General features: G+C 38.9%; 1 protein-coding gene across 1 annotated transcript in view; it reads right to left on the reverse strand.

The window, feature by feature from the left end:
• MPHOSPH9 (M-phase phosphoprotein 9) overlaps nt 1-24,556 on the reverse strand; it is a 57,648-nt gene extending 33,092 nt beyond the window's left edge. The window contains exons 1-10 of the mRNA XM_021698555.2: nt 24,450-24,556; nt 21,320-21,473; nt 15,496-15,585; nt 14,767-15,287; nt 13,755-13,878; nt 9,867-9,957; nt 7,584-7,690; nt 4,193-4,318; nt 3,531-3,991; nt 3,048-3,203 (exon numbers count right to left, since the gene is read on the reverse strand). Of these exons, the coding sequence (XP_021554230.1) occupies nt 3,048-3,203; nt 3,531-3,991; nt 4,193-4,318; nt 7,584-7,690; nt 9,867-9,957; nt 13,755-13,878; nt 14,767-15,287; nt 15,496-15,585; nt 21,320-21,473; nt 24,450-24,556 (1,937 nt within the window). The remainder of the gene's footprint in view (nt 1-3,047; nt 3,204-3,530; nt 3,992-4,192; nt 4,319-7,583; nt 7,691-9,866; nt 9,958-13,754; nt 13,879-14,766; nt 15,288-15,495; nt 15,586-21,319; nt 21,474-24,449) is intronic.
• Nucleotides 24,557-25,923: the final 1,367 nt, after the last annotated feature.

The raw sequence follows: 25,923 nt of genomic DNA on the forward strand, positions 1-25,923 counted from the left end.
ATCAAAGTGTGGTTTATCCATCCAATGGAGTAGTACTCAGCCCTAAAAAGGATGAAATTCTAGGGGTGCTTGGGTGGCTCAGTTGGTTAAGCATAGACTTTTGATTTCAGCTCAGGTCATGATTCAGATTGGTGAGATCAAGCCCCTCATCGGGCTCTGTGCTGGGCATAGAGCCTGCTTGAGATTCTCTCTCTCCGGGCGCCTGGGTGGCTCAGTTGGTTGGGCGACTGCCTTCGGCTCAGGTCATGATCCTGGAGTCCCTGGATCGAGTCCCGCGTCGGGCTCCCTGCTCAGCGGGGGGTCTGCTTCTCCCTCTGACCCTCCTCCCTCTCATGCTGTCTCTCATTCTCTCTCTCTCAAATAAATAAATAAAATCTAAAAAAAAAAAAAAAAAGAGATTCTCTCTCTCCTTCAAAAAAAAAAAAAAGGGATGAAATTCTAACACCTGCTATAACATGGATGAACCTTGAGGGCATTATGCTAAGTGAAACAGGCCAGACACAAAAGGACAAGTATGATTCTACTTATACAAGGTACCCAAGTTCACATGAGGTGTCAAATTCATAGGAAGTAGGATGCTGGGTGCCAAAGGCTGGAGAGTTGTTGCTTAATGGGAACAGGGGTCAGGTTTGCAAAATGAAAAAGTTCTTGGGGCACCTGGGTGGCACAGTCAGTTAAGCATCTGCCTTTGGCTCAGGTCATTATCCCGGGGTCCTGTAATCGAGCCCTACATCGGGCTCCCTGCTCCACAGGGAGCCTGCTTCTCCCTCTCCCTCTGCCTGCCGCTCCCCCTGCTTGTGCTCGTTCTCTCTCTCTGTCAAATAAATAATATCTTTTAAAAAATTATATTTAAAAATACAGGATACAGAAGACTGCATAAAATAGCTTGATCTTTGTTACAAAAAAAACCTATATATACATCTGTGCATTATGATTTCTAAGATATAAAACTTAAGTTTGGAATGTAAGCATAGAGGTTGGGTAGGGAGACCTTTCATATTGCATCCCTCTGTACTTTTTCAAATTAGCATGAATGTATTATTCTTATAATTAAAGACCTTCGTAAAGTCAATCATCACAGAACCTCAAAATCACAAAATACACATTAGGATTCTGTTATCATTTTGACTCGGTGTTAATGAATTGTGAATAAAAGCTAATATCTATTTGGCACTGATTACATGCCAAGTCTATGTTAAGCACTTTACATTCATCCTATGAGTTAGGACTGCTATCATTTTACAGATGAGAAAACAGAGAAGCTGAATTCCTCCTGGATTGTAAGCAATCACTGGGATTTGAAACCTGTCAGTGTGACTCCAGAGTTCACGCTCCTAACCACTGTGCATTAATGCCCTGCAGAAATCAAATACTGATAAAACTGCTCCTGAAAGAGGGCGCCTGGGTGGCTCACTCATTAAGCGTCTGCCTTCAGCTCAGGTCATGATCCCGGGGTCCTGGGATCAAGCCCCGCATCGGGTTCCCTGCTCCGCGGGAAGCCTGCTTCTCCCTCTCCCACTCCCCCTGCTTGTGTTCCCTCTCTCACTGTGTCTCTCTCTGTCAAATAAATAAATAAAATCTTAAAAAAAAAAAAAAAAACTGTTCTTGAAAGAAAGAGCACCAAAGAGTCAAGTGCAGGTATGTTAACTATAATTTTCTATTTTAACCACCATACCAATTGTGGTAGGAGACCATGTGACAGAACAATCTGAGACCACAGCTGGCCCACAATGTGTCAGTGGCCCCATTTGCAGTACCAGGGGGATTCTCCCACTTGCAATTTTAAGTCTGAAAAAACCTGATGTGTATGCTGAAAAGTTAAAATTGGCTTTGTCTTAGGTCAATCATTTCTCCAGTCCCGGGTGACGGCTCTCCATACCCGGCCTTCCGCGCCCCTCCTGCTGCTGTCGCCTTCGATCCTGCCTTCCAATTCGTCCCGCCTACACCACCTCACCGCTCTAGCAGCCTCCGGACAAAAAAAGTGCTTTCCTCAGCTATCCTGTCCTAGGCGCCTTCTCCGGCAGCCTATCGTTAACCTAAGGAGGCCTACTGGGGGGCTGCTTTCACACTTCCGTTTTCCACAGGAAGTACCTGTAGTCCTCTTTACCTTCTTAAAAACAACAAAAAAAACAAGAACCGACTTCCCCTAGCCTGCCAGCTACTCTTTTCCTTTTATCCTAGAAAACCTAAACCTGGCTTCTTTCTGGCTTTTTTCAAACTACTGCTCTTTACCAGTGCACCCCCAGTCCCAGGCCCACCCCCAGCAGCAAATGGAAGCTGCGGTAACTCCCAGGAATAAGACAGCCTGTTAACTACCACAGCAACAGCAAGCTAGTATAAAGGCTAGTTTACCTAGAATTCTGCAAGTTAAAACTATTAACTGGACCAGATGATTTCAGTTCCCTCCTAATCTTTTCTCAAGGGGCTTTGTCTTTGTCTGCCTTAGAGAACAATTGTTTGCTGCTATATCAACCTCAGCAGTTTTCAATCTGTTTAAGTCCCATTTAAATGTAAAATATGTAGCAAATACGCTGTTATTACAGTTAGAGCATCGAATTTTGTTAATGATTCTCTCTCTAAAACAGGTATTCGGCTATCCTTAACGTAATTGTCCCCTGTGATTCCATGTTGGTTTCTTTTTTCAGCAGGATAATTGCTTCCACAGGTTCATGAGTGTCTGGATTAAGTTATGTGAAATCTGGGTTTAAGAAAAGATTGAGAACTGCTCAAGGACGTTAGTCAGAGATTTCTTAGGAAATCCATCCACAGTTCTAATCCACCCATAAATGACATTCCTTTAAATATACAAAATCTGCTCAACTATTTCAGTATTTTATCTGTATGAAACAAATGCCCTCATGTCAGCTACCAGTTTGCTATATAAGGTTGGTTCAAACCTATAAAAATACTTAGGCAAATATATCTGTTAAAATTTTCAAATCTAAAACATGTTTTCAAACTCTTTTATCACAATATAGTATACTTGGAAAAAATAACATATCCAAGTTGGAGAAACACTAACTTTATAGTTGAATTAGAAATTTTACCTGTCTACAAGAATTTGGTTGGTTTTCTTCCAATCTTCAACTGCAGAAATTTCCTTTGCCTCCAGTTTCTGTTTCAAACTATTTATTTCTGATTCATAATAAGCTCGAAGATCCGCTATGTGTCGAGCATGCTTTTCCTTCAGGTTCTGCCTAATTCTGTTGTTGAGGGCAAAAAAATTTTTTAGGAGAGCATTTACTCACTCTCTATCCCACAAGAGAAACCAAGAACATAATCTCTCGTAAGCAAAAGTACAGCCTTTCTCCTCTGCGCACCCACATAAAACATAATAGATTAATACACACGTTGACAACTAATTAAGCAAAAAATGAAAGACGTGGATTAATTTTTAGATGTTCTACCTTAAAAATGCTATATCTCTAAGATTTTATACATTAGGGAAGGTCAATAAAAATCATTTTCATCATTCAAGCAGACGTCATACAAAATCAATTAACATTACAAGCCATGCACTGAATACATACTTGGACAATATCACAGGATCTTCCAGGGAAGCCAAGGAAATGCATTCTGGGACACTGTTGACTGTCCCTGGAAGCTGGGACTGACTGACTGAGGCTGAGGTTACCATGACAGCGTTTTCTTCATCTATAGTGTTGACCGAGATGTCATTACTAGTAATAGTATAAACTGAAGGATACGTGGAACTGGTCCTACTTTCTTTTTGGAATCCATGATTTTTCCAAGAGTCCACTGGTGAAGCTTTTGTATTTGAAGGATATTTTGGGAATCCAGATAACTGAGAAGCGATATTACTTGCTTGTGAAAATGAGTCTATGTCAGAGTGACTAGACATACTAGGTTCTAGAACAGAGTCTGGTGAAAAGGATATTCTGTCATCAAGGGCATTCAAAAAGCCTTGTGGTTGAATCCCTGAAATCTGCTGATTTGGCTTCATGTGTAACGTTGGATCTAGAGTTAGTACCTAGAAATAAGACAGACAACAGTAAGGTTTTGCCCTCAGTACTCAGTGTTTGTTTTTAAGTGAGTAGGCTTTAGATCTCCTGGGGAAAATTGTTTTTAAGTGAGTAGGCTTTAGATCTCCTAGGGAAAATAAAGCTTAAGATGAAAGTTAAGAGCCATAAAGCATCTTTCATTTTCACTCAGCAGAGTGTTGACAATTTACCTCTGGTGGATGATTTGGGTTGGAAGCAGAAGTGAGATTCCTCTCAGGTAACTGCTTGTTTTCCCTTTGTTTTTTATGATAAATATCCTTCAGTGATGGTAGCTTCATCTCATTACTAGTATTAGACTTAAAGATATGAAACAAAATTTAAATAGTATTATCAACGATGAAAAAAGTTTACTGATATCAACAACAGCACCACAAAAAGATTTCTGGAAGATTTTAAATGAATTGAGACTCTAGACTTTCGGACTTATAAAACAAATTTAGAAGTCATTACCTGTTAATTATGAGTCTTCCTCAGAATGAAAAAAATTAATATCCCCTAACAATAAATATTAAGGTGATAATCTGAACCTAAGTTATTTAGTAGCCTAAGAATACGTCTAAAGAATAAAAAACTTTGGTAGTGCCCCCTACTCAAGATAAAAATCAAGTTTTGAGGTAAGAAAAGACTTCATCATGAATGACCAAAGCAGGATGAGAAGACTTCTGGCTAAATTAGTATCATGTGACTCAAGAGGACAGGTATAGGGGTATCTATATAGTTATTTTCCTATTTTTTTTAAAGGTTTATTTATTTTAGAGGGAGGAGTGAGCACACGCACACAAGCAGGGGGAGGGGCAGAGGGGGAGAGAGAGACAGAATCCTCAAGCAGACTCCCCATTGAGCAAAGGACACCCCCGCCCCACCCACCACATGGGGCTCAATCCCAGGACCCTGAGCCGACATCAAGAGTTGGACGCTCAACCAACTGAGCCACCCAGGCGCACCCCCTTCCAATTTTTTTAAGAGTTGGCAGACAAAAAAAAAAAAAAAAGGGTTAAGAAACAAGTTACCCTATGGAAATAAGCCCCTTTTAAAAACTCATAAAATAAGAAGATATGACCCTAATTTCTACAGCTTGAAATCAGTGCTCTGCCACACTGGAAATGTTACGAAGAGGTCTAAGCTCCAAACATTAAAACCTCAGCCTTAAATTATTTCAAGGTGGGATCTATTGTAGGGCATGACGGTGGATCATTTAACCCTGGGCCTCAAATTTAAACTGTGGACATTCTCTTAAATGAGATTATAGATTCAGCAAGAGATACACTGAAAGCGTTGAAAGAATACATTCACATGTAGCTTTAAATTTGTGTCCAATTTCCAGACCCTACACAGACTGCAGAATACCATGAATTAATATTTTTAAGTAAACCCTATAACTAGCTTGTGAATAAGATGATTAAACTTTTTGTGTGTGCATGGGGGCACCGGGGTGGCTCAGTCCGTTAAGCGTCTGACTTCAGCTCTGCTCATGATCTCAGGGTCCTGGGATGGAGCCCCATGTGGGGGGGGTGGGGGGAGGTCCCCAGGGTCTCCGCTCAGTGGGGAGTCTGCCTGTCCTTCTCCCTCTGCCCCTCTCCCTGCTCATGCCTCTCGGACTCCCTCTCTCTCTCTCAAATAAACAAAATCTTAAAAAAAAAAAAACCTTTGTGTGTGCATTAAAGGCATTAATTTGTTGAATGTAAACCCTTAAAATCCATAATTTCTGTAATTCTACTGTAGAATTTTACTTTTTATATACCAACAACTTAAAGGCCCTTTCAAGACTTCTAGCCTATAACAAGCAGAGCACTCCAGATGTGGCCTTGAGCCTGAGGAATCCCTGCCTGGTGGTTTGGGTGAGCAGTTGCAATTCCTCTATTTAGAGCTCACGGTAGTACAAGGAACCATTTTTCACATTTTCCACTTCTATGATTTCTTTTTATATTTTAACATCTCTGAAGTGAGGATGCCTCTTGTAATTAATGGCATCTTACACTGCTTCCAGTCAAGTAGCAATTGGGACATAACTGTCATTGCCTACTCATGAGCAAATTATCAGACATCAAAATTGGCCAAACAGCTGTCAGCAGTCTGGAAGAAAATCCTAGAGACTACACCTGAACCCCGAGAACCAATATTTAAGGGACGGTGAATCCTATATGTTTAGCAATGTTCCCCCATCTGGGAGCCAAACACAGGCCGGTTCTACATAACCACTAAGCCAGGTAAAAACTCAGCACCAAGGCCTTTCCTCCTTTTTTAAAGAATGCCAAATCCTCAAAGCTCTTGACGGCTCAAGGAAAACAGTATGTGGAAAAACACAGAAACCAACACCGAGTTGAAAAGAGTGTAAGCCTCTGTAGGTGAAGAAGTTTTAACAAACTTATTTCACTTATATTGTCCTTTTTAAGTGTGTATAAGAGTTCTTTGATAAAAATCAATGTTTAATTAGTCTACAGCTCTTTCAATAAGAATAAAAAATAAATTCTACTGTATCAGTGCTCTCTTGGTCCTTTTTGGTGGGTTAGAATATGAAACAGGAAGTCTTAAAGGTGACAGTAATTTAGAATCACCAAAATACAGTATTCATTTACTGCTGGTACAGATAATGTCATACACACAGTGAGCCCTGTCATCACAAAGCCCACCGAGCCTTCTGGCGCCTCACAGTGTCATTCCTCAGCCTTCCTCTGTGTTTCTCTCTTTTTCACTCCTTTCCTGAAGGATGGAATGCTGGTTTCTGCCCCATTGTGGGACTCTGATGTGTATACTGTTCGCCCTCTGCCCCTCTGATGCCGGTCACTCAGGCTTACAGCTCTCCTGGTTACTTTCATTGTAATCTCTCCTTTTCCCCAAACTACTTTCTCACCACCTGACCAAAAGACAGAAGTGAGATATGTACATGGACGTACACAAGCTCGACAGTTTTATTTCGTTGTTCTGAAGCAAAGAAAATATTTACATTTCTTGCTCAAAGAAAATTACTACAAAATTAAAATACTCAAAATTATGGTACAAATGAATTAGCAGGAAGGCGTAATAGGATGGAGAATCAAAACCAGGTGTAAGAACAGCAGAAGTGGTTGTCTGCAGACCTACTATAGTTAGAACAGTACGCACAAAATCATCTCATTTAAATTTACAACACATTAACTGGACATTTTTAATTCTACTCTTAAGTAACTTTCCTATGATCACATAAGGCAATGAATGAGAGACCCAATTTAAAAGCAAGTATAATTTAAAGCTCAGGCTTTCTTTAGTATATCAGAAATTGGAAAACACGAAATTCATAATGAAATGGCACACTTAACTACAATTGTATAATGCAAACACTCACACACAATGTGTCTTTAAATTACCTGGCTTGGGGGCACCTGGGTGGCTGTCGGTTAAGCGTCTGCCTTCGGCTCAGGTCATGATCCCAGGGTCCTGGGATCGAGCCCCACATTGGGCTCCCTGCTCGGCAGGAAGTCTGCTTCTCCCTCTCCCGCTCCCCCCTGCTTGTGTTCCCTCTCTTGCTGTCTCTCTCTCTGTCAAATAAATAAATAAAATCTTAAAAAAAAAAAAAAAAATTACCTGGCTTGGGGACGTATCTGTGGAGGAGGCCGGTGCAAACGTCTTCTCTAAAGTCTCAGGCAAAGAGTGATACATGTCCTTCTCTTCCAGCTTCCAGTAAGTCAGTCCTATCGCACACAAATACACAGAAGAGAAGACTGAGGAAAGAGAATAAAAATGCTTTCTAGGAAAACTTATTTCTACTTAAAGAAAATTAAATATGGGAAGTAACTAGTTTTAGGTCTATATGGGAAGTTGAATTTTGATGGCATAGATGCTCTTAATTGCCTTACTATGTAAGAGTTCTAATTTAATGATCCAAATATTTAAAACTGAAATATATTATTAAAAGGCAAGATATGGGGCGCCTGGCTGGCTCAGGCGATAGAGCATGTGACTTTTGATCTCAGGGTTGTGAGTTCAACTCCATGTTGGGTGTAGAGATTATTAAAAAAAAATAAAACTTAAAAAAAGTCAAGATAAACTAGTGCAATCTAAAATATATCTCTTAAAAGACGACAATTTCTTTATGAGCAGTACAGAAAAAGCAACATAAAGAATTCAATGGTTCAAATACATATTGAGTGTTTACTGTGCCAGGCTGGGGAGCAGGAAATGTGAGACGTGAACAGTAAATAAATCACAAGGTATACCCAGTAGGTTAGAAGGCGGTAAGCACCCTAATGGTTAAGATTTAAAAATCCAGTAAAACGGAATATGCAGTGTGTGTGGAGGGGTGCTCAAGATTGGCTCACTGCAAGGTAACAAGATAGAGTAAAAGCATTTTAGCCATGTATGAGGGAGGTCCCCTATATAAGAGGTGGGGAGAACATTTCAAATATAGGAAGCAGCAAAGCAAAAGCTCTAAAAGGAGAACGTATCGGGGCACCTGGGTGGCTCAGTCGTTAAGCGTCTGCCTTCGGCTCAGATCATGGTCCCGGGGTCCTGGGATTGAGCCCCGCATCGGGCTCTCCGCTCCGCAGGAAGCCTACTTCTCCCTCTCCCACTCCCCCTGCTTGTGTTCCCTCTCGCTGTGTCTCTCTCTGTCAAATAAATAAATAAAATCTTTTTTTTTTAAGCGGGAAGCCTGCTTCTCCCTCTCCCACTCCCCCTGCTTGTGTTCCCTCTCTCGCTGTGTCTCTCTCGGTCAAATAAATAAATAAAATCTTTTTTTTTAAGATTTTATTTGACAGAGAGACAGGCAGAGAGGGAACACAAGCAGGGGGAGTGGGAGAGGGAGAAGCAGGCTTCCTGCGGAGCGGAGAGCCCGATGCGGGGCTCGATCCCAGGACCCTGGGACCATGACCCGAGCCGAAGGCAGACGCTTAAGGACTGAGCCACCCAGGCACCCCATAAATAAAATCTTAAAAAAAAAAAAACATATCTGGCACATTTAAGCAAACAGCCTCTCTGCTGAAGCAGAGAAAGGGAATAGCAGAAAATGAGGTCAGGGGCACCTAGGTGGCTCAGTCGTTGGGCATCTGCCTTCGGCTCGGATCATGATCTCAGGGTCCTGGGATCGAGCCCCGCATCGGGCTCCCTGCTCGGCGGGAAGCCTGCTTCTCCCTCTCCCACTGCTTGTGTTCCTTCTCTCGCTGTGCCTCTCTCTGTCAAATAAATAAATAAAATCTTAAAAAAAAAAATGAGGTCAAACAGAGCAAGGCTAGATCTTGCTGGGCTTATGGGTGCCTATAAAGACTGGCTGCTCTTCTGAGGGAAAGAGCACAGCAGGGTTTTGAGCAGAGAAGTCACATGATCTGACCTAGCTTTAACAAGGATCCTAGAGGCTACTGTGTTGAGAACAGATGGAAGGGTGCCAGGAAGAGGGCAGGGAGGCTGGGTAGGAAGCTGCAGAACCCCAGGTGACAGGTGATGGGAGCTCTCTGAGGGTGAGAGCATGACGGTGGTTCAGTTCTGGCAATTTTCAGCCTGCAATGCTAATTCATCCTGACAAACTGGATGTGGGATTGTGGGGGAGAAAAATCAGTACATCATTGAAACTAAAATAAGCTTACCATGGAGAGTAAAGAATGGTTCACAAAAAGGGTCTGAATTTCTTAATTCATTCTGGAGCACCTGGAAAATGCTGAGATGACTTTGCAACTGTTTGAAATAACTGTAAAAGTATTTTTTCCATCTATCTTTACAGAATGTGTAACAAATTAATGCAAGTAAAGAAGTCAGACTTAGCAGAGGAACAACACAACATATAACAGATTTACAGAAACCGCTCCAATACACTATATAGAATCATCCTCCTATTAGAAATGCAGATAAGTTGTTATAAAAAAATAAGTATCATACCTGTTCCTGAATCAGACATCCAAGAATTTGGACTCTCATCTGGTTTATTGAGGTAAAAAGCATGAGGCTGCTTAGCAGCAGTGAAATTAGACTACAAGGCAAGAGAGAAAACTATTAGTTGACAGCTGAAAATCATTAGGCACAAACTGCTGACCCAAGGAATGAGAGCCAGGTGTCAAACCCCGGTGTAGAGAAAGTCTCAGACGGTTCATGAAGAAATAAGAAAGCCTGTTTTTCCCCGTGATTACAAGAATGCAAAATGATAGGAATTAACCGTGAAGGGTTTTCTTTTCCTGTGTGTTTACAAAAGTTTATTTTGGTTCTGTAGAACCGGAAGAACACTGGCACCTGGAGCTACTTAATGAGTTCAGAATGACAATGTATTTATAATTTGCCAGCTACATCTGAAAGAAATTCAAAGTGCCTGGAATTAAAGTCATTTAGTGTAAAAATTAATGTGAAAGCCCTAACAATTCATTTTTATCATTAAAAGTACAATAATTCGGGGGCGCCTGGGTGGCTCAGTAATTAAGCGTCTGCCTTCGGCTCAGGTCATGATCTCAGGGTCCTGGGATCGAGTCCCACATGGGGCTCCCTGCTCGTGGGAAGCCTGCTTCTCCCTCTCCCACTCCCCCTGCTTGTGTTTCCTCTCTCGCTGTGTCTCTCTGTCAAATAAATAAAATCTTTAAGAAAAAGAAAAAGTACAATAATTCAAACTCTGAAAATGGCATTCAGTAATCTATATGAACTTCAAGTAGTAAACTATGTCTTACAGATAGGCAACTGGTTACTAATCCCAGAAAAGGCTCGAAATGCTTGCTTATCATCAATTCTAATAAAAATTCTGAGCTAACTACTCCTCACAGTATCTCTGGCATTGTCACAAGAAATCTTTGTTTGCAAACAGAAATTTTTTTTTTTTTTTTTAAGATTTTTATTTATTTGAGAGAGAGAGAATGAGAGACAGAGAGCATGAGAGGGGAGGAGGGTCAGAGGGAGAAGCAGACTCCCTGCCGAGCAGGGAGCCCGATGTGGGACTCGATCCCGGGACTCCAGGATCATGACCTGAGCCGAAGGCAGTCGCTTAACCAACTGAGCCACCCAGGCACCCTGCAAACAGAAATATTTTTATCAGAATTTTTCTTATCAGTTCCACCACCATCAAACTTTTAATTCCTGTTAAAAAGTATTTAAGTTGCATTTGCTTACAATCATCTGTGGACCCACAGCAAAAGTAAAAGGATACTGAGGTGACAGCACTCTACCTACCATGGAGGGGTTTTCATCTCAGCCTCCTAAGGCACCACTCAGTCCCTCGTTCATCAAATGAGAAATGCCTAGGTCATCTTTTGTCTCTTCTAAAATTCCTACCTTGACAGAAAATCAAATTTCTGTCAAGTCTCAGTACTGAACAGGCCAGAAAAAGCTGACAGCAGAAGGCTAAGTGAAAAATACCGAGTGACATATTTTGTCCTCTTCCCAGTCCGGCGGTGCCAACCTTAATGCACTCAGCCGACCCAATGGTGGGCGGGGGCTCCCCTTGCCCGGCTGCTGCTGCATTACTGAGCACACCAGGCCTCGCTTTTAATGAGAAAGAAAAGTAGGGAGCAATGAGAAGTCCTTCCCAAGAAGTCGTCCCACCCCTGGCACAGGGACCTTCACTGATGTCACCAAGAGTCTAGTCACCCATCCGAGAAACCACTCCCGAGTCCTGCTTCCCCGGGAAATGGTAACGTCAAGTCTGTCCCCAACAAAGGACCAAGGAAAATCCTTATGCTAAACAAGAGCCATTTCAAGATGTGCTTCAAAATAGCCAGTACCCAAAGAAACTACCATTGTAGAAAGAGAAAATTGGATCCCAAGAGAATTCTGACCATAAGGATTCCCTGATTTAGACTGAAACTAGAAAAAACAGGAGAAGAGGAAGGATGAAATAAAGAGTTCCAACTTGGTGAATCCACAGAATGTGATTCAGGATTATGCAGGTAAGAAATGCGTTTCAGGTGTGGGGCCTTGGGTTCATCAACTACCATTATCTGAAAATCATTTAAAACTCAAATATCAAAGAAACTTTATTTCCCATAATGATTTACTACCAAAAACATCACTCGCCTTTAAAAAAAAAAAGGAAAGGGGCACCTGGGTGGCACAGTCGGTTGAGCATCCTACTCTTGGTTTTCACTGAGGTCATGATCTCAGAGTCCTGGGATCAAGTCCCACATCAGGCTCCAAGCTCAGAGCAGATTCTGCTTGAGAATCTCTCCCTCTTCCTCTGCCCCTCCCCCAGTGCTCGAGCGCCTGTGCATGCTCTTGCTCTTTCTGGCTCTCTAAAAGAATAAATGGAGGGGTGCCTGGGTGACTCAGCGGGGAGTTTGCTTCTTCCCCTCCCCCTGCTCTCTCTCTCAAATAAATAAAATCTTTAAAAAAAAAGAAAGAAGGACATTTTCTTTTTCTGCCAACCTAATCCAAAGAAAAAAGCAACTTTCACCCCCATCTCCAAATACTATCATGTTCTCACACCAAACAAGGATATAGTATCCTGATGGCACATGGGTTCAAAAGAACAGTACTGGGTGCCTGGCTGGCTCAGATGGTTGGGTGACTGCCTTCGGCTCAGGTCATGATCCTGGAGTCCCGGGATCGAGTCCCGTATCGGACACCCTGCTCAGTGGGGAGTCTGCTTCTCCCTCTGACCCTACCCCCTCTCATGCACTCTCTCTCACCCTCCCTCAATTAAAAAAAAAAAAAAAAAAAAAAACTTTAAAAAAAAAACCCAAAGAACTATACTGTGAATGCAATACTACAGGGCGCTTGCAGATCTTGGAGGCTTGGCAGCCCCCCTAGCTTTCTGCACCCTCACTTCCCTTCTGAACACAAATCGGAATACGTTCAAGAACAGTAATATGAAGAAGCGTAAGTATCATAGGCTGAAAAAATGAAAATTTACTGGAAGAAAAAAGAGTGCCTTAGGAAGGCTGAGGGATTGTGTTCTTATGACTTCTATTTAATTTTTTTCACAGGATGATGGAAAGACCATGTTTACGATGATCAAGAAGTGGCCAATTTCTAAAGATACCAAGTTTGCAGAGACCGGATTTTGCAATTTCAATGGACTATACTAAACAATGTTACTCTACAATAATTTAAACCAAAAGGGCTTCAAAGATGTTTAAAATTTACTGAATATCTGTAACTCTAACAAAAACAGCTGCTAGATTAGCAAAAGGGCCACACCGAATTTAAACATGTAATCTCTCACAATTTGGATTATAAATTCAGAGTTGTCTTGAAGCATTCACACATACAGTACTACTTCTTACAACTTAATAGTAATACAAATCATTTGAGGGCTTAAAAAAAAGTTAAATGGATTACTCTCTGGCTAAATGTAAACAGTTGCAGTACAAAGAGAATTAGGACCTTTACAACATGGTTTTCACTTTTTATAGTACTTTATCCCTCATTAGTTTTGACTTCCAGACTACTAAAGAACCAATACTTAGAGCAAATCATTGTTTCCAATCCTCTGAGACTCGTAAAGGCTGATAGGTCAATGGAACAAATTAATACCACAAAGAAAGGGCAAAAAACTTATGTTGATGAGCATGTAGTAAACTCCACATAATTATCAGTAGCTGGGGCTCCTGGGTGGCTAGGTCATTAAGCGTCTGCCTTCGGCTCAGGTCATGATCCCAGGGTCCTGGGATCGAGCCCCACGTCAGGCTTTCTGCTCAGCGGGAAGCCTGCTTCTCCCTCTCCCACTCCCCCTGCTTGTGTTCCCTCTCTTGCTGTCTCTCTGTCTCACTGTCAAAATAAATAAATAAAATCTTAAAAAAAAAAAATTATCAGTAGCTGAGGCATGCCAGAGTAAAGTGATTTATCACCTACTTTCTCAACTGGTGACTTCTTGGCTTGCTCATTTCCTTGCATAGATTCTGAACACTCGTCTTCTGTAAGTGCTCTCTTTGGTTGGTTCTGCTTCAGCTTTTGTGCCCATGATGTTATAGATTTACTATGCAAAAAGAGAAAACCAAAATTATTCTTTTTAGACGCTGTCCTTCACACATAAAACTAAACACTAGTGGATACTAGTCAGTGGAAAATGCTTTGAGTTGTTTTTCTAATAGCAGAGAAAAGACGTATTTTTATTGATTCACCTAAATTTCTTTTTACAGTTTTTCATTACCAAAGGTAAAGTGAACAAAAAAACTAACGGTGATTAGTAATACATATAGCTGTAGCCACAGAGTGGAACAAAACTGATCACAGTGGCCCATTCAAGTACTCAATATATCTCCATTCTTTATTTACGAGGACTAGTAATTATACTTATAGATACACAAGATCTGTGTTGCTATAGCTGAACACTTATTTTAGAGGATACATTTTAGAGATATAAAACTGAACATTTAGGATAAATGACATAATTTTAAATGATTATTTGCTTTACAAACATCCAGCCACAGTTGTCATTAAACTTACAAAAGTTCCTCTTATACACAAAAAGCATTACATTGAATATACTCGTGTATGATGTTTGGTTTCAAATTATATGCACATATGTGACAAAACTCTACTGTTGATACAGTCCTATACTCGAATTTTCAGCAAGTTTATAGTGACTGGAAAATATAAAAGGTATTTTTCTGGCAAGGCCTCCCACCTTAGGAGGTTACAGTAGTCTTACAACATTGCAAATGGGAAGAAAGTCACATGTTGGTAATATATCACATGCTTTATTTCCATTTGCCACAAGCAACAAATACAAGACTTTGGTAAAGCTGCTAAGTGTTCAAATACGTCTCATTTTATCATACTCAAAAAGGAGCTTGCTTTACTAGATTCTAAATGTAATAAACAAGCAAATCTCCCTTCAAATTATGGGAGAAATTCTACTTACCTGTTTGTTTTTCCACTGTATACTTCTGAAATCTTATTTTCGCCAAGAAAATGTTGTTCAAATTCACCAGGAAAAATGGAAATATCTTCCTTTACAGATGCGCAAAACTCTTCAGTGGTATGTATATGAAAACTCTTGTTTTTTACACCATCTATAAGTGACTCCGTCTGCCCCAAAGGCGCTCCAAACTGTCCTTCAGAAACTTCTGTGTGCTCCATGAACTCCTGAGGGTCCTTAGATTTGTAGGCATTTAATTCAGAGACACAAAAGGTACCATACCCACTGCTCACTGAGCTACTATCCACATTGCAGTCTGGTTGTGACGTGGACGTTTCTTGCTGCATTTCGGGTTCTGTAGACTTAGGATAACTGATAATAGGTTCATTTCTCTCACTGTTTTCAGAAAAAAAACCCATTTGACTTTCTGAAGATAACTGTTTGCTTAAAGAACTATCAGAGGAAGCCCAGGAAGTATTACTGGTCTGTAACTTGACTAAATTTTTTATCTCCTCCTGTATTCGCTGAAAATAAAGTTATAGATCTGGGTAAGAAAGTATACTAAACATTACACTTTCATAAATACTATGAAAATATTGCTTAAAAATATGAGCTATTACTCTAAAGAGAATCTGTTTTTAGTTCAAAAACCAAACTGATACGAAGTATTAACTGCTTCCTCTTGCAAATCTTACAATATAAAGAAAAGAATCAAGATAACTAACAACTTACTTGAATTTGGTTGTGGAACTGTTCCTGCTGGGCAACTATCTGTTGTTGGCATTGTTTTTCCACCAAATTGAATAGTTGTAACCACCTGGTCTATTAAATTATAAAATATTTTAGTTAAAAATAATTTCTCATGTAATATTCACAGAAAAATTCCTCCCGTGGGAAAGGACCTTTTAAAAATATAGTTTTAATGTGAAGTGAATACGCTGAATTAAATAGCTACAAAGCTATATTTAATGCAAAAATACAAAGGCACAGGCGTGGTCACCCCTTTTTCTCATGTAACCTGCAGTCTGGGTCAATTTGAAGGTCTGGGTAAATCTCGTTTTTCAAATGACATCTTAATTTGATGTCCTCTGCTATCATCAAGAATTGGCAGTTTATATTTGTCTTCAATTTTTCTTTCTTTCCTTGTAACAGCTAATGATTTTCTTAAACAATTCTTAGAAAAAAGAATCCCACGCCTTAAAACAAGAAATAATTTGGTATTGTGGGATTTAAACCCCTAATTTACTTGTTATTTAAGTTAAAAAAAAAAAAAAGAACCTTTTTCAAATTAGATACTGAAGTGTTTGACAGCACTACAGCTGAGAGAGGAATGAAAACCCATGGAACTGGCTTAGCCCTCCCTTCAGTCACTTTTAGGTCCTGATCCATCCTGACTCTCAAGAGGAGTCAGTACTTTTTTTTTTGAAGGCCATCAGCAGACAAAGGAGTCAGTACTCTTATAACCAGACTACAAAACATGGCAGGAAAGGGGGCAGGGAGATGTCCAGAGGCTAAATTCAGTCTTAAGGCTGGTGTCCTTTCAGTAACAGACTCTATGCAATAATATACAATAAGCAGCTACCACGAAAAAGAGCTTCCCTTATAAACCATGCAATTATCTTTCCACTCCTGTATTCCTTACAGCGCCCTGAGTGATCCGGCCCATGTACACCTCCCAACTTCATCTCATCCGTCTCTACCCCTCACTCAGTGCACACCAGCCTCACTGGCCTCTACCTTTTCCCTAAGCATGCCAAAACTGTCTTCCACCTCAAAAGCTTTGTCCTCACTGTACCCTCTACCTGGAAAGTTCTCTCTCCAACTCTTATCATGGCTTCTGTCCCTTCTTGCAATTTCAGCTTAACTTCTCAAAGTTTCCCAAACCATCCCACAGTTGCTCTCTCTCTAAACGTCATCCTGTGTATTGACTTCATAGCCTTTACCACAATCAGAGAGCATCTCGTTTGTTCACTTTGTTAACCTGTCTCCAGCACCTGGGACACAGTGCCAAGAAAAGAGTGGGCACTCATATATAGTCTAAGTGGGTGTATAAAACTGTGAACTTCAGGGGCGCCTGGCTGGCTCAGTCAGTGGAACATGCAACTCTTGATCTTGGGGTCGTGAGCTTGAGCCCCATGTTGGGGGTAGAGTTTACTTAAAAAAAAAAAAAATGTGAATTTCAAGCTGATTTTTTTTCTTGGTGTTAGACTACACAATCCAGAGGCCCTTCAGATTAAAGCCAATTCAATAACCATAACAGAGCAGAATTAAATTGAAAGCTACATAACAGTATTAAAGCAAAGGAAGTAAAAACTCTCAGGATTGGAAAAGGAAACCTTCAAATTGAAACAGAACAGAACTGATAGGAAGTATTGATTCTAAATCAACTAACTTCAGGATAAGGTAGGCTACAACAAATTCAGTTCCTTATCTTGTCAACTTATCTATAATATGAAGTATCTTAATCAAAACAAAAAAGAAATCAGGCATCAGTTTTCTTATTAAGTTATACTAACTTAAATACTTTAGAAGTTATTTTAACCTGATGAAGTTATTAGTCACACAGAACTAAATTACAACAATGACAGAATAACATACATAACAACAACAACAAAAAACCAAAAATGGGTTCATTATTATGTGACACACTTAATGTTAATCATATCCTTATTATCATTTTCTTATTTAAGATATGAATGAACAGGGCGCCTGGGTGGCTCAGTTGGTTAAGCGACTGCCTTCGGCTCAGGTTATGATCCTGGAGTTCCGGGATCAAGTCCCGCATCGGGCTCCCTGCTCATCGGGGGGGTCTGCTTCTCCCTCTGACCCTCCCCCCTCTCATGTGTTCTCTCTCTCTATGTCATTCTCTCTCTCAAATAAATAAATAAAAAATCTTTAAAAAAAAAAAGATATGAATGAACAGAGCTTACTCAGGATATAAATTGGTGGAGATTTTGTTATGCCTAGTCGGATTTTATATTTTAATTTTCAATAAACATATTTAAGAACATTATAATGCAGCAAATATTATTCACATAATTATTAAGAACTATAATTTATTTCTAACTAAAATTATTTATATGACCTGCATTTTACATACTTTTGGAGGACTTGGGCATCTAATTAAAGCTTTCCCCTGCACACAGCTTTTGATGCTATTAGCTTGAAAGGGGTTTCTATAGTCTGACCTCGTAAATATCCCATTGGCTTTGACATCCTAGGCCTGATTCCCAGCTCTCCACTAACAACCTGTGTGGTGGTCCTCAACAAGTAAATTTCATTTGTGCTTCTTATGCATTTATAAAATGGGAAGAGCAACACCTCGTACGTGGCTGGGAGGATTAAATTTTAAATTCAAATATGATGCATGTGAAGCAGTAATCCCAATGGGGGGAACTACATTTTGAAAAACTGTGAGGTCATGGCTGTCACAAAGATAGCAAGGGCACTACCAGCACTCAGTGGGTCCAGGGAAACAAATCAAAGGATGGTCCCCAACAACGAAAAACTGTCCTGGGTCCATTTTATATTATTATAAAAATACCATATATTTTGCACAGCTTTCAAATCATCAAATGGTCCATGAATCCAACTACAAAGATGTTAAGTTTGTTTCAGAACTCGGTCAGAAATTGGTCACCATTACAGAAAATCATGTCACCAAACGCAGTGCTAGATCATCAGGACAACACAATTGTATCAGTCCATGTCTATAGCTGCTGCCTTCACAGGGAGTCTACATATCAACACCAGGCTTTTCTTCTAACGTGGATGCACCTGAGCAAATACCTGTTTTTGTATTATAAGTAACTTTCATTCCTCCTCTTTATCACAGTTAAGAGGATGATTGTTTTTACGGTAGGTACAGGCAGGATGTATCTGTGAATTTCATTTAAGTTGATGTTACTTTAAAAATTGTAAAATATAACTGTAAAATGTAAATTAGTAAATTAATTGTAAAATTATAAAATGAGGGCTTTAGGTCTAATAAGGTGAGTGCCACTGACAAAAAGTATCTAGCATACTGCTTGGCAAACAGACACTCAGTAAGTGGTACACTTACAATAACTATTATCACATAACCATTACTCTTACATAATCAGTAGCGCTAAATAGTTAAAATGCAAAAATAATGAATTAAGACAAATAAGCTAATAATGTGCTTTAAAAATTCACCATCCAGAAATATTAGCAACAGCAAGCATTTAAGAATGTATTAAAGTATTTCTATGTAAATGTGTTAAACTTTATTTTCCATGAATCAAAATACATAACCTTCTCAAGTTTAAGCAATGATAAACTTCAGAATTCCAGGAAAGAGGTTTTAGAAAGAAAGAAATCAGATCTCCAGAGCTCTGAGCTCCACAAAAGGTTTTACGTTTTGCTTCAATAACATAGATTAATCCCTTACAAATGGAAGAAATCAGACAAATGTTAGTATTCCAAAGAGAGATGAAAACATGAAATTCAGGGAAAAGAGTCAGGAATAAGACTTGCACAATCCATACCCCTCCCATTCTTCCTAAAATGCTACACAGTAAAACAGAGGATTTTGTTTTTGTATGGTACAAAACACACTAATAAATTGGAGAGATTTTACTGAAATGACCAGAAGGATATTTCATATTCTGTCAAAGTAAGAAATATCTTAAGAAACTATTCACTGAACAATTACATGTCTACATTACAAAAATTAAGTAGCCAATTAATATTAAACATAATGTTATATCACAGATGAGGGAGAAAGGGTGTAAAGAAACTGGCTCAAATGTCAAGGTGTAAGTAGCTGGTTGGTATGCTGGCTTATAAAAATCTGTATCTTGGGCGCCTGGGTGGCTCAGTTGGTTAAGCGACTGCCTTTGGCTCAGGTCATGATCCTGGAGTCCAGGGATCAAGTCCCGCATCGGGCTCCCTGCTCGGCAGGGAGTCTGCTTCTCCCTCTGACCCTCCTCCCTCTCATGCTCTCTGTCTCTCATTCTCTCTGTCTCAAATAAATAAATAAAATCTTTAAAAAAATAAATAAATAAATAAATAAATAAAAATCTGTATCTTAAATTCACAAATATATTCTGATTCTAAGATGCTGATTTCAAGTATTAAAAGTAACAATTTCTAGTTAAACATGAATTTGCCAGGAGAGCAATACCTTATTTTTTTTAAAAGCATGCTAATTCAGGTTCATAAGCTAATGGATAAGTATATTAAAGTAAACATTTCACAAAACATTCCATTTTTAATTGTCTCGTTTTACAGGTCTCTTGCATTAGCATATACTGATCATTATATGAAAAAATATAAAAATTGTAAAAATGTAAAACTCAATTTTCTTGGGCACCTGGGTGGCTTAGTTGGTTAAGCATCTGCCTTTGGCTCAGGTCATGATCCCGGGGTCCTGGGATCGAATCCCATGTCAGGGCTCCCTGCTCAGTGGGGAGCCCGCTTCTCCCTCTCCCTCTGCCCCTCCCCCTGCTTGTGCTCTTTCTCTCTCAAATGAATAAATAAAATCTTAAAAATAAATAAAAATAAATACTCAATTTTCTTTTTTTTTTTTTTAAGATTTTATTTATTTATTCATGAGAGAGAGAGAGAGAGAGGCAGAGCGAGAAGCAGGCTCCCAAGGAGCAGGGAGCCCGACGCGGGACTCGATTCCAGAACCCCGGGATCATGACCTGAGCCAAAGGCAGACACTTAACCATCTGAGCCACCCAGCCGCCCAAAACTCAATTTTCTTAAAGTCTGCAATAACAGTCATTTTTATAACTTCAATGATTATGGATAATGAATACAAAAAATTACTTAGGGGTGGCTGCTACTGACTCCTTAAAGCAGGTATTCTTTCATTCCACTTATACATTTTGAAAATAACACAAATAATGGTTTTAAAAGTATGATAAATATTTTTAAAAATTTAAGAAAACATACATTTAATAAAATTTACTGTTCCCTAAAGAATTTAATAATAATAATGTTTTATACATTTTCATAAGGTATTACCAAATCTAGCCTTGGAAAAATCTAACTTGGGCATTATTCTGTGAAACAAAATGTACATATATGTATTCTTTTAACTGCTAAATTTTATATCACAGTTTAACCTATGGACCAGAGAAACACAATTCTGAAAAATCAATATAATTCAATGTATCACAACTAAATGTGATAAGGCATTACAAATAGAAGTCTTAATTTATGAGTAGAGCATTCAAAATATTTCAAAGAGGATTTAGGTTTTTCAAAATGATAATTCTGTTACTTAAAACATTAGAATTAGTAACAATATTAATAATTTTGGAACTCTCACTTCTCTGAACAAAGCTAATATTTTAGTTGACATTTAAAATGTAAATTAGTGTCCAATCCCTAATATTTGTTCAAACATACTCTTGATCATCTTTTTCATATTTGTTCAATGTTGTTCCCCAATTACTGTATTTGACCACTTTAGCAATAAGAATCATGCTCTTTAGGATATAAATTTCTAATAATTTAGAGTTTAGTAGAGGCACATTTACAAATATATTTTTTAAAATTCCACAAATAAAACAAAACTAGATACCTCACAGTTTTTCCAAAGTTCCGAATCAGTCCTTCCACTGTTTTGTAGCTCTTGCATTAAAGAGGTTAGGACTTCAACTGTACCTTGAATTACAGATGGTCTGGTCTTCCCTGAGAAAGAGGATACCCCATTTGTACTAAGGTGGGGACTACTTCTGTTGAAACATAAATAATTCAAATGGTTTTCTTCATTCTACCAGTGTTGAATAATTCAGCAGTTCAAGTTTAGCAGAGCAGTACAAAACCACTGATATTTAATCCTTCTTAATGGCACCTCGTTTGTTGAAAATCTGATCACGTTTGTCCACAAAAGGAAAATAGCAGTAAAAAGACAGCACTTATTTTTTTAAAGAACCCAACAGAAAGACCTTCTCCAGAAGTTGGAGCACACTCCAAAGCACCAGCAGAAAATAAAAGTTTCTGCTATATGATAAGAAAAAGGTCCAGCTTCTCCAATCTAAATCATTCCAGAGGATTATTTTGCTCTACTGTAAGAACAGTCCTTTTTTTGTAGTGGGGTTTCTTTCTCCACTGCCCAGAATTGCAGTCAAGTCTTGTTAATTGGATCCCTCAAGTCTTGTTAATTGGACCCCCTAATTTGGTGTGATAAGCTGATGCTTATCTTTACACTATCTTTGAATAAAAGTTGTGCCAAGCAAATTAGCAGCAAATATTCAGGACTTATTTAGACTATTCATTGTGTAAAATAGCACTGATTCTTTCCAGGAGGACTGCTTTCCCAAACTTGAGAGGAAGTTATTTCAGATTTGCTTTATAAAAACACAAAGCATAATTAAGGACAATAAACTCTGTTCAAATTCCAGTCTAAGAGGTCATTTTCATTTATTTATTGATACCCTACCTTGTTTCACAAAGGGTTCATTAAAAAAAAAACAACACTGATGAAAGTAACAGAAAAATAGTAACAAGTAGAATCAGAGAAAGATTAATAAAAACCTTGTCAAGGGAAAGAAGAACATACATGTTGTCCATAAGGGGTTACACATTTGTGTAATAAGTCTAAATCTGACCGATTTCACTGCCAGTCACAATGAAAAGGGAGACAAGTTCAGTTACATAATCTTCATTAGAAGGGCACATTTAGGGGGTGCAAGGCTGGCTCAGTCAGTGGAGCATGTGACTCTTGATCTTGGGGTGCTGAGTTCGAGCCCCACGCTGGAGGTAGAGATTGCATTTTAAAAATTTAAATAAATAAATAAACAAATAAATAAATAAATTTTTAAAATAAATCTTAAAAAAATAAAAAGGGAGGGCACATTTAGGTTTCCCCAGGCAAATTATGTTCTAAAAGGGACTTCTTCAAAGGGGCCACCAAGTGATACAGGAAACAAACTTTCAGTGCGTGGGTACAAATTACAAAGGCAGGCACCTCTCCTGGACCATTTCCCACACACATTCCCCCCTTTCACCTTGCTTTCTCATTTTATATGTTCCTGTAAGCTGCCTTAAATTCCTCCTGAGGAGGGCAGAGAATGAACAAACTTCTTAAAGAATTAATGAATTTATTTATTATACACAATCTCTTCAAGATCTATTATTATACACAATTTTTTCAAGATCTATTGTGTTTAAAGACCTTTGACCCTTTACCAGTAGGACCCAGATTGCTGTATTTTTGCTTCCTTGTACCTGCTTATTATAGCTGGTCTCCTCTCTAATGGGCTTTGCCTCTTTGCTGTTTTTAAGCTACGAGAAATTTAGAAATCAAATAATCACGTTTGTCAGATCACGTACAAAATGAGAGCAAACAGGCTCTGATTAAAAACAAACCAAAGGGGTGCCTGGGTGGCTCAGTCATTAAGCGTCTGCCTTCGGCTCAGGTCATGATGCCAGGATCCTGGGATCGAGCCTCGCATCGGGCTCCCTGCTCGGCGGGAAGCCTGCTTCTCCCTCTCCCACTCCCCCTGCTTGTGTTCCCTCTCTCCCTGTGTCTCTCTCTATCAAATAAATAAATAAATAATCTTTAAAATATACATACATTAAAAAACAAACAAAAAAATAAATAAATAAATAAAAACAAACACCGGAGAGTTTAAAAAGAAAATGCATAAAATGCATTGTTGGAGAATATCCATTTTTGTCCACTCAGGGTCTGTTTTTTTGCTTACTTCCTAGTATTCAACTTTAATTCCTACTTCCCAGATTGCTGAGGTAGTTCTGAAATATTAAACATTATTTGTACTGTTCATTTAAAAATGTAGAAACAATATTTAGGCAACTAAATTTTAAAGACATGCTTGTAATCTACCAGAAATTTTAAAAAGTGTAAAGAGGGAGTGCCTGGATGGCTCAGTCAGTTAAGCGTCTACTTTCGGCTCAGGTCATGATTGAAGGGTCCTGGGATCGAGTCCTGCCTGCATGGGGTTCCCTGCTCAGCTGGGAGTCGGCTTCTCTCTCTCCCTCTGCCCCTTCCTCCTGCTCATATTTGCTCTCTCTCTCAAATAAAAAAACAAAATCTTTTTTAAAAAATGATGCTTTGGGGAACATGGGTGGCTCAGTCGGTTAAGCGTCTGCCTTCAGCGCAGGTCGTGATCTCAGGGTCCTGGGATAGAGCCCCACATCAGGCTCCCTGGGAGCCTGCTTCTCCCTCTCCCCCTGCTTGCACTCTCTTTCTCTCTCTCTCGAATAAATAATAAAATCTTAAAAAAAAAAGAAAACAAGTTCTTTTTCACAATGTTCCCCATGCAAAAGTACATTATCTGTGGGAGAAATGAAAAACAGGGAAAGGCTGAAACTATTCTTTTTCTTTTTTTTTTAAGATTTTATTCATTTATTCGAGAGAGAGAGCATGTGCGAGAGAAAGCTCAAGTGGGGAGCGGGGAGAAGGAGAAGCAGGCTCCCCACTGAGCAGGGAGCCCAACGCGGGGCTCAATCCCAGGACCCCGGGATCATGACCTGAGCAGAAGGCAGACACTTAACCTACTGAGCCACCCAGGTGCCTCCCCCTTGAAACTATTCTTAACTAGTCCCAGAACAGCTCCTGTTTGAGGGCTGTCATCGTTATTTAAATAGAACAAATAATTATCACACTATTTGGATAAACTACACAAGTAAGCTTATTTTGATTTGTTGTTACATTTAAAAAAAAAATCTATCTATCCCATTCTTACCTATTAGTATTTAAGTTCAGTCCAAAAGAATGGGGAGAATTTTTTATATCAGATTCTACAGAAGATGAAGTTTTTCTTAAGGGTTTCACCAAATCAGTATCTTCCATAGTGTACAGAAATTGTTATACTCTCTTATTTGAGAATGTAGGTTCTTTCAATGTTTGAAGAAACTGAATCCGAGTCATCTTCAGATGCTTCATCGTCTACAGGCATTTTCAGATGCTAACATTCAGAACTGTGAAATATCCTAAGCTCCCAAGAGAGTCTGAAAATGAATGGAGGAAAAAATACTATAAAAAGCCACTAAACCTAGCAACTGTCTTTTCACTACTTTGGAAACCTTGATCCTTTTAAACAAATCTACATTAAGAACAGCAACATTATTTACAATAGTCAAAATGCAGAAACAACCCAAGTGTCCATCAACTGATGAATAGATAAATGTGAAATATACATATAATGGAATATTTCTCAGCCATAAAAAGGTACAAAATACTGATACATACTACAATGTGGATAAACACTGAATTATTATGTTTAAGTAAAAGCTCAGCAAAAGATCACCTAGTGTATGATTCCATTTATATGAAAAATGTAGAAGAGCAAATCTCTTGAGACACAAAGTAGATTTATGGTTGCCAGAAGTTGGGGGAAGGAGAAAATGGCAGTGACCAAAAAGGGGTATGGGGTGTCTTTTTGGGGTTAATTGTTGAATTACAAAGTGGTGATGGCTGCACAACCCGTATGTGAATATACTAAAAACCTATGAATTGTATACTTTAAAAGGATGCATTTTATGTTATGTGAATTTTATCTCAAAAAATCTACCATAAGAGTGATTTGCAAAAGTAGCATCATCTTTTCCAGGTAGTATTTCAGAATTTTATGTGTTTAATTATTAGGATTCTAGACACAATTCTACTACGTAACAATTGGAATACTTAGATGCTTTGTTCATTTGTTTAATAAGTTCTACCAAGGATCCATACTTGTTGATTTATACTTCAAATAGATAAATTGGAACTACTTAGTATTTAATTTGGTATTAAACATAGCAAATTAAATGGTTGTTTTCTCCATTAGCTGGAACGTAGGGGTGGAAGAAATGCATTTTGCACTATCATAGCCTTTACTACTCTATGCATATATGACTTGTTTAAAAACAAACTATTTGCCGGGTCAAATAAAAACTAAAAACTAAAAATAACTGCTTAATTGATGCAGGTTAACTGATGCTAGGTGTACAGAGACAAATTGGCTATAACAAATCAAACACCATGCTTCCTTCTTAGGGAATTCATGTATTTTTTTTTTTTTTTAAGTGAAGAAGCAAGAGAAAAAGAAAAAAAAAATCTATGCTGCTTAAAAGATACAACCTTTAGGGAGTGCGAAGAGATCTATTCTGATTCCACTAGGTTCCCACTTCCTAGGCCTGGTTTAGAAAGCACAACCTTAAAAAACAGCAGCTCTTAAA

Source organism: Neomonachus schauinslandi, chromosome 14 (assembly GCF_002201575.2).
Source record: "Neomonachus schauinslandi chromosome 14, ASM220157v2, whole genome shotgun sequence".
Classification (NCBI taxonomy): Eukaryota; Metazoa; Chordata; class Mammalia; order Carnivora; family Phocidae; genus Neomonachus; species Neomonachus schauinslandi.